Here is a 9,745-nt window from a genome sequence, read left to right on the forward strand (position 1 = left end):
TTATCCTTTACTTTTTACGAGAAATAATGGCTTATTTACGAAGCGATTTTAAGCAATACAGCATTAATCCTTATCCAATTAAGTACTTTTAAATACATTGTGCATTTAATATAGATCAATATGGCCCTTTACAGTATGTAATTTAAATGAATATTTTCGAAGATATTACAGGCTTAAAATGCAGGGACACAGCGGTTTTGGCGGTACCGGCCGGTATGTATTGTCTAATAACAAAAAAGCTGTGATTGTTGTATATAAAGACATTCAATAGTATATTTACTAACAGCATGGTGTACAAATAATACCATAAACCAATTCCTTAACCCCTATCCCGGCATGTTTGTGTGTTTGAAGAAGTTTCACTTCAGTAGCGTGTTGTATAATTACATGTATTTTTTTTTCAGTGAATGTCTATACTTACAGTTAGATTTGCATCTCACAATAAGTTCATTTTAATATAATCATAATCAGATTTAATAAACAGATAATAATGGATTAATATTAAATTCAAATATCAAAGTTAAATATATGATCTGTAAATAAAGTAAACGTAAAATTTATAAAGTCCATCAATAATTTTACATTTTCCATTTATTATTAGTTAATATATTCAGTATTTGTGAATATAAAAAAAATATATTTAATTAGCATGATGAATATATGCTATAATACTTTTTTATTACAATTTTTGACAAATAAATAATGCCAGAAAAACTTGTGAAAACATGAAATAGGTATTTTAATCGGTATGAATTTTAAACGTTTACAGCAATTCAATTGGTTGTCCTTGACATATACGTGATTTTAACGCATCCTGACCTTCAGTGAATTTTCAAAAAAATGTCAACTATGCCGTTAATTGAGACTTAACATTTCTATTACCGTTAAAATTCCTTGCAAATGCAAGCTGCTTTGTAAAATTGCAAAACTGAGGAAGAAATATTTTTGAACAAACCAAAAGAAGTTCAGCAAGTGATTTTTAATGTTATACTTCGTATAGTCCTTGAATCAATCATGGTAAATCTTATAACCAATTGTAGTTTAACGTCTGTACTACAGCAAACACTTCAAATCACAAATATAAACGGGTTAATGTGAGGACCCTATCCTTAACCATAAGGTACATTCGGTAGAAGAAAATAGTAATTTGGATTAAACTTCCTTTGTGTAGAAGACTCAATTAAACTAATTCAGTAGTTTTTGTACAATTTCATAATAAATAAATTTACCTACAAACGTAAGTAATAGTTAAAGTTGTGCGATGTTTTAGTTTTAAGAAAATGCGAAGATTAGCTCAGGATAGGAAAGAGTGGAGATGCGTATTCAACCGGTTTTAGGACTGACGATCTTATGATTACGACCTACAAATGGATGCGATTATCCCTTATGGATGTATTATTCTCGCGCTTAAGGATGTTTGGGAGGTACAATCGGAGACAAGAGTACAAGTTCGTGATTAATTAGGTTTTGCAGCATATCATGAGGTATACTAAAAAAAGTATACGGTTTGAGAGAAAATTTGGAATTTGAGCAAAAACTTTGAATAAAATAAGAAATAACGAAAAATATGGAAAATTTTTAACTGACTTTTGGCAGTGAATATGCCTTGATTTCAACTTCGAAATAAAAAAATATTTAGTTTCAGTCTCCATTAATAATGAGCGTAAAACTTTTTAATATGTTTAAATAATAATTAAAACTTTAAAATTGCATTTATTTCAGACAATTATAANGGAGTATATCCTGGTCTACCTGGTTTCCCAGGCTGACCAGGTTGCCCTGGTTGTCCTGGCTGACCGGGTTGACCTTGTTGTCCAGGTTGACCCGGTTGTCCTGGCTGTCCAGGTGTATATCCCGGTTGTGTCGGAGTGTATCCTGACTGATCTGGAAGTCCTGGTCGTTCTGGCTGACCAGATTGTCCTATATAACCTGGTTGTTCTTGTTCGGGTTGCGCAGGAGTATATCCTGGTCTACCTGGTTTCCCCGGCTGTCCGGGTTGACCTGGTTTTCCTGGTTGTCCGGGTTGTCCTGGTTGCCCTGAATAGTCTGGTTGACCTATTGAAGCATAACAAAAGGAAAATATATATTAAATGAATAGTGTAATTGCTTTCCCAGTTATTGTAATTTTAAAGTCAAATGTAGTAAGTTATTAATATGAAAGATAAAAAAGAAATAGTAATATTAGTACCGAAAAAAAATCTGAACGGTTTGAAAGCCTATAAAGATGAATTAGCACTTTTAAAATTTGGGGACAAACACACATATACTGAACACGCTACCCAAATAGGGTTCAGATGGGTTGTACTAAAGTGAAGAAGCAATCCAAAATGTTTCTTAAGACTACCACTACTCCGTCTATAAGCAGTCATAATACAAAAAATTATCACTTTTGAAAGCTTTAAGAGAAGTCATTAATTAAGTATAAGATAACCATTTGGGAAATCATTAACATTGTTTTATTCAGTTTTTTTAATTTTATCCGAACAAATGCTACATACCTGGGTATCCTTGGTAACCCGGTTTTCCCGGTTGACCTGGTTGCCCTGGATAACCCGGTTTTCCTGGTTGTCCTGGTTGACCCGGATAACCTGGCCCTCCAGGTTGACCAGGTGTGTATTGACCGGGTTGTCCTGGTTGCCCTGGTGTATATTCTGGAAGGATGGGTTGTCCTGGTGTGCATTCTGCAGTTCCAGGTTGGCAGGGCTGTCCAGGCTGTCCTGGTTTTCCAGGATATGCAGGCTTTCCTGGTTGGCCAGGTGTATATTTGCTGGGCTGTCCAGGTATATATTCAGGTAGGCTGGGTTGTCCTAGTGTGCATTCTGTTGTTCCAGGTTGGCAGGGCTGTCCTGGTTTTCCTGGTTGGCCAGGTATATATTGACCGGGTTGCCCCGGTTGTCCAGGTTGGCCTGGTTGCCCAGGTTGTCCTGGATATCCCGGCTTTCCTGGTTGACCAGGTGTATATTGACCGGGTTGCCCTGGATGTCCAGGTTGTCCGGGTTGTCCGGGTTGTCCAGGTCGTCCGGGTTGTCCGGGTTGTCCAGGTTGTCCTGGTGAATATTCAGGAAGGCTTGGCTGTCCAGGTTGTCCCGGTTGCCCAGGTTGTCCTTGTTGTCCTGGGTAGCCTGGCTGTCCTGGTTGACCAGGAGCGCCTGGTTGTCCTGGCTGCCCTGGTTGACCTGGCTGTCCTGGTTGTCCCGGAATACCTGGTTGTCCTGGCTGTCCGGGTTGACCCGGTACCCCTGGCTGGCCAGGTAATTCTGGCGCATACTCCTCATGACCTGTTATATCTGGCTGTTCTGGATACTCCGATTGTTCAGGCGTGTATCCAGACTGTCCTGGCTGACTTGGCTGATAAGACTGAGTAGGAAAACCAGGTCTTTCTGGCCGTCCTGATTTCTCGGGTTGTTCTGGCTTATTTGGGAAGGGCGCTTTCGGAGTAGATGAAGGTGGCAAATAACTTCCAGTTACTTTACTGGATTGATATGTTGGATAAGACGGTTTAGAAGTGTAACTCTGATCCGAATAACTTGGTGTGGGGGTCGACTGCTGTACAAAAGATGGTCTTGGAGTCTGTGATTCTCCAGGTAACGGTTGAATAACTTCCGGTTGATAACTTGGTTTTTGGGACCCAGGTTTATACGATGGTTGTGAAGGGTATGATTCAGGTTGTTCTGGTTGTTTACTTGGTTGTTGTGGTTTGTTGCTCTCTGGCCGTTGCGCATAAGGTGGTAAATATTTATCCCCGTAGTTATATTCCCTGTCTGGTTGTGCAGGTGTAGGTTGTGGCTGATTAACCGAAGTGGGTTGCTCTTCATATTGTGGTCTAGTAGTGGGAAATTGTTGTTGAACGGGTCTTATTACAGATGGTGTTTGTTGTGGTAAACCTGACGGTCTCTGTTGTTGAGTTGGTTTAGGTTGAGATACATATGATGGACTTGAGGGAGAATAGGGCGATTGGGTTGGTTTAGGTTGAGACACATATGACGGAACCGAGGGAGAATAAGGCGATTGGGTTGGCCGCGATTGAGACACATATGACGGACCTGAGGGATAATAGGGCGACTGGGTTGGTTTAGGTTGAGACACATATGACGGAACCGTGGGTTGGTTTAGGTTGAGACACATATGACGGAACCGAGGGAGAATAAGGCGATTGGGTTGGCCGCGATTGAGACACATATGACGGACCTGAGGGAGAATAGGGCGACTGGGTTGGTTTAGGTTGAGACACATATGACGGACTTGAGGGATAATAGGGCGACTGGGTTGGTTTAGGTTGAGACACATATGACGGACTTGAGGGAGAATAGGGCGATTGCGTTGGTCGAGGTTGAGTAAAGTACGTTGAACTACCAGGTGTTTGTGATTGTGATGTGGGTCTTGGCTGGAAACTATATGTTGGAGTGGAAGGAAGTTGAGGTTGTGTTGGCTTCGATTGTGGTCCGTATGACGGCTTTGGAGGACCCTGAGACTGTGGCGCAAATGGTCTTGGAGAGGAAGTTGCAAAAGTCTGCTGTGAAGATCCGCCAAATGGGGATGGCGTTGAAGGAAGCGCTGGCTTGTAGGGCGAAACGGGTTTACTTGGGGCAAATAAGTCAACAGTAGATACTGATGGAGTCGGTGATCCAAAAGGTGGCAAATATGGTGGCCCTTTTACAGTAGAAGAAAATACTGAATTTTGACTACCCGCAGTGCCTTTGCTAAATGGTCGCGGTGTTGTACCAGATTGGCCAGAAAATGAAACATCAGCGTTGGCTTGATTATCGTCATTCACTAGTACTATTGATCCAGGGCTCAATCCAAGGCCACCAACATAGGATATTTGGGATGCTGGTAGAGATTCCTTGTTTTTAGCAAAACTAGATAAGTTGGATGGTCCGGAAGGCGCAAATGAAGTTGGAGTGGAGGCTGTAGTACTTGGTCGACTCGGTAAATTTTCTTTCGATCCACTTGGAGAATATACAAATGGCGTTGAACCAGATGGACTGGATGGCGTGTAAGAAGTTGATACAGAGGGTGTATATTGGCTCGATGGTGTGTACGATGTTGATCCAGAGGACGTAAACTTACTTGATTGTTGATATGTGGTGTCGTATACCGGTTTCGTATCATCAGTTTCAGGACCACTTGGCGTAACAAGATTAGATGCGTCTGGTATTTTACAACAAACATCCACGTTCAGCTTGCAATACTGGACCTGTAACAAACACGATATTGTTCACTCAAACTTTAATCTTGTCTCATGTAAATTGGAGAATATAAACGAAAGTTTATGACAAGTATGTTAATGTTAACATTCAGATTTTCTTTTCACTGTCAACGACATTTTCTATTTCGTTGTCTTTCTTTTTCCACAATGTTATGTCTGTGCTCAAACCAGGTCAAAGTCATCAACATCCACGACCGCTCAGTAACTGTTACGTAATCGTTTTAATAAAATTGCAATTATTTATTTGCAAATACTCGTCTATATCTGCTGTACATACGTATGTGTTCTAACATTATTTACACTATTTGATAGAAGATAGAGATATTTTAAACAGATATCATGATCTACATTGATTGATGACTACAAATCAGGTATTTATGCATGTAGAAAAGGTGGAGATTTTTAATCAACTTTCGATTAATCGGAACTTCGTTTAAGTCTTCAATCATTTTATGTTTCATTTAATATAGCTACTTTAATAAGACAACAGGCTAAATTTCACCAGATGTCTTCTTACGTAAAACCAGGTGTTACAGGCGACGTGGAGTGGTTACTTTTACATCAAGTAAGCTATGTGTCTTTGGATGAATATGTACTCGCGTAAATATATAAATTAAAGTGCATTTTGTGAAACCATTCACGAAAAATAATCGTTAATATTCATGTACGTATAATAAATGCCCAAGCCGAACTGATTATGTGTGACGATTACGACTGGATGGACAGGCAACAGGGCGTTACCTCTGCAATTGTTTAAAGGTTATCGACAGACAGGGACTTACCGTCAGACACCCGTTTAATATTAATATGTATACGATATTATACACCTGCAGAGGTCACGAACTGAATTTAAAGAAAAGGAAGAAGCATTATCTTGTAAACAACTTCAATAAAACCAAATTGAGTATATAAGATCATGGTATCAAAATCATTAACATCCACGACCACTTTATGGTATCTTATGGTTAAGGATCTGGGTTGTTCTAGTTTTGGGGGAATGCGAAGTTTGGCTCAGGATAGGAAAGACTGGAGGTACGTGTCCAACCAGTCTTAGGACTGACGACCCTATGATGATGATGATGATGATGAGGTACATATATTCTTTGAAGATACCCTACATCATTAAGACGAAATGCAAAAATAAGAGGAAAATGGAATTTGGGTCTAATTTTTTTTATTTCAACAACATTGTGTACTTTGTCACTTGAAATGCAGTAGATATTGTTTATAACGACATCTGGTATAACGAGACATAGCGGTTATGGTGAATACATTACAAAATTCCAGAAAAAAGGAAAACCTTTTGGGTATTTCAATGGGTGGGTGGTGGTTCGGGTGAGAAAGATGAGACGGACGAAATGAAGACAGAAGAGAATGAAAGATTATCTGTGGAATATTACTGCCCCAGCATTTGCATAAGTTATCCAAGGGAACTTCAGGAAAACCTGGACCAAGGCAGACGAAACCGGAATTGAACCAGCGTCCTCCTAAATGCTAAGCAATAGCCTAAACCTCTAAGTCATGCCACTCCGTGTCGAGAGAAAATATTCTGTGTGAATTCGCTTTTAAGCATGAAATTTTATCAAAGGAACCCTCGTCAACTTGGAAGAAGAAGCTTAGAAATAAGAAGCTATTACAAGAAATAGGAGAACAGAGGTCGCTATGGAAGTCAATAAGAAATAGACGAGATAGGTTGGTAGGACACTTTTTAAAGCATGAAGGACTATTTACAGACACACTAGAAGCAGAAGCAGCAGTTAAGAGAAGTAGAAGTAGACCTGGATTAGATTACTGTTCACAAACAGTTAGGATGTGCGATGTTCTAGTTTTAGGGAAATGCGAAGATTAGCTCATTAGGATAGGTAAAAGTGGAGGCGTGTGTCCAACCAGTCTTAAGACTGACGACCTTGTGATAATGATGAATTAACAGATACTATTATTTACTTTGTCAATTTTTTTCTAGTTCAAATGCATTTTTCGAAAATATTCACATTATATAACATGCTAGCTAGGATGAAATAAATTTAACGATCTTTATACGATTTGAAGAAGTAGTTCGACAAGAATTTAATCATTAACACAAATGCTAACACTAATTTATTTAAAGCTACTTATCACTCAGCTATTTCGAGGATGAAAAGATAGAAGTTAAAAATCGTAAAACAAATTTATTTATAGTTGTGAAAGGAGCAGTCATCTAAAACCAACCAGGATTGATTATAATCGTATTAATTGGCAAAATGTCAAATAAATGTCACGTTGAGATGAGCTCTAGCTAATGATGCTGCATTAACCATACGAGGACGTAGCTAAGTCATAAGAATTACATGTACAGATACGGTGTTTGTCAACTGTTAGAGATTTATACAGAAAAGCTATCGCCAAAGTATATTAAATACAAAACTGAGCAAGCGAGAGTCGAACTCAAGCAACGAAGGTCTTGTATAGGTAGTTTAGAATACATGATCCTTCAGTTATGCGAGGAGTGGCCTTTATCGCGTTTAGATTATATATTTAAGAAATATATTAACTCGGCTGCAACTTTATTGATTTTAACCATGTGTTGCCTTATACAACAAGAGATGGGGCTCTAGATCAGAGCCGGGCAAACTTTAACTTCGTAGGAGCCGTTACTCGAGGTTAGTTTGGGTCACTCCATACCCTTCAATGAGTAAGAGAGAGTAAGCAGTAATGACCCATATTGCCTTCTCTTTTTTTCTCCCTTCCACTCCCATATCAAGCCCTTTCATCCCGTAGACGAGCGAAACCTCTCTCGTAACTTAACTAATATCTACGAAAATTTTCTAATGATCGTCTTGCAGATCAAGGATAGCATGCCGGCCTGCGTTCTCAATACTATTGGGTTCGGCTATGGAAGAGGGTACTCATCTACGAAATGGAAGAGATAAGAAGAATCATCTCACTCGCACTCGCAGGAACAATGAGGAGCTACTTGGCTATACCAGAGGAGCACTCGGGAGTCAAAAGAGCCGAGTTTGCCCGGTTCAGCTCTAGATAATCTATAAAAGTGATGGCCAGTGTCTGTAAAAGGTAGAAATCAATGAAAGGGAGATTTTTTGTCGTTGCGCAATCCAAAGCCTTTTAGTTCATGTCATTTTAAATAAACTCTACCATGAAAAATAGTAAATAAAAGATCGATTATCACCACAGGGGATACTACTAGTATATTAACGGATATTTATAAGCATGTACTTGGTGGAAACTTTATTTTCCAAAACTCACAAATTAAACATTTTTGTTGAATTGATTTACATATTGTGCAATTACATACTGCTGTAAATGGACTTGAAGCAGACACAGTAACATGTACATCCACATGTTATAAGCACGTACCCAAAGATGTTTAGTAACCCATCACATCGTTAATCAAGAACCTTCCTTATGACTATTTATAGCTTACTATAATTAATGTCGCCTTGCTCAAAAAGACACACTGCTATTTCATGAAACAGGAGTGCGGAATGCGGCAAATTATCATTTGAAAATTTAAGAAAGTTCTTAAACATTCACCGATTTTTGCGAGTCCCTACGTTTATTTAAATATATCTTATTTCGCATTTTTTTACATTTCTATCGATAATTTAGTAACGTATGGAATATACTTTTTCAACAAGGTGTATCTAAAGATATCATCTACTTCTCTGAAAACTGTCCTAAACTGACCGAACCCTAAAAATTTTTGAACGGAGAATAACACCTAACGCCATTCAAAAGCTTTATATTGCATTTATTAGACTTATAAGTACTTATTGCATTACTACATTACCCACAGCTTCGCTCGCGCTGTGCTTATTTTTATTGATTTTCATTTATGTATGATATGTCCAATAAAGGCATGTTTACTTTGATTTAATAAATTGTTTCACTTATATCAGAAGGCCGAGTTGATGTGCCGGACGACCACATAAAACTAATTTTTCTTCCAATTTTTTGAAATGAAACTTCTTTACGCACGATAGGGTAAGTTCGTTTCATATGAGTTGTTATGTAACGAAATCATGCAACGCATTTCCCCGCTGTCTGTCCCTATGTAGGCTTAGATCTTTAAAACTACGCAACGGATTTTAATGCGTTTTTTTTTAATAGATAGAGTAATTCAAGAGGAAGGTTTGTATGTATAATACATGCATAATATAGTGGCGAAACACTGGTCATTTTAGAGGTTTGTAATGTGATGTCGTAAATAAATACATTTTTTTGCGCTTGCATTGCAAACGCTGGTTGAACCTTACGAGATAGATCAAAATAATATACTACAGTATTGTACACCTTAAAAAGCTCTACAAAAAAGTCCGCGATGGTATTTTTTTATCTTTTACTTTTTACAAGAAATAATGACTTATTTACGAAGCGATTTTAAGCAATACAGCATTAATCCTTATCCAATTAAGTACTTTTAAATACATTGTGCATTTAATATAGATCAATATGGCCCTTTACAGCATGTAATTTAAATGAATATTTTCGAAGATATTACAGACTTAAAATGCAGGGACATAGCGGTTGCGGCGGTAC

General features: G+C 38.3%; 1 protein-coding gene across 2 annotated transcripts in view; it reads right to left on the minus strand.

Moving 5' to 3' along the window:
* The window catches only part of LOC108737950 (collagen alpha-2(IV) chain-like), a 64,088-nt gene that overhangs the window by 10,762 nt on the left and 43,581 nt on the right, over window positions 1-9,745 (minus strand). Inside the window, exons 3-5 of one of the 2 annotated variants that reach the window (XM_025981859.1) lie at window positions 4,189-5,197; window positions 2,499-4,043; window positions 1,753-2,055 (exon numbers count right to left, since the gene is read on the minus strand). In XM_025981859.1, the coding sequence (XP_025837644.1) occupies window positions 1,753-2,055; window positions 2,499-4,043; window positions 4,189-5,197 (2,857 nt within the window). The remainder of the gene's footprint in view (window positions 1-1,752; window positions 2,056-2,498; window positions 4,044-4,188; window positions 5,198-9,745) is intronic. The other variant, XM_018471148.2, reaches the window with a different exon arrangement.

The sequence above is a fragment of the Agrilus planipennis genome, unplaced genomic scaffold (assembly GCF_000699045.2).
Source record: "Agrilus planipennis isolate EAB-ADULT unplaced genomic scaffold, Apla_2.0 scaffold120, whole genome shotgun sequence".
Classification (NCBI taxonomy): Eukaryota; Metazoa; Arthropoda; class Insecta; order Coleoptera; family Buprestidae; genus Agrilus; species Agrilus planipennis.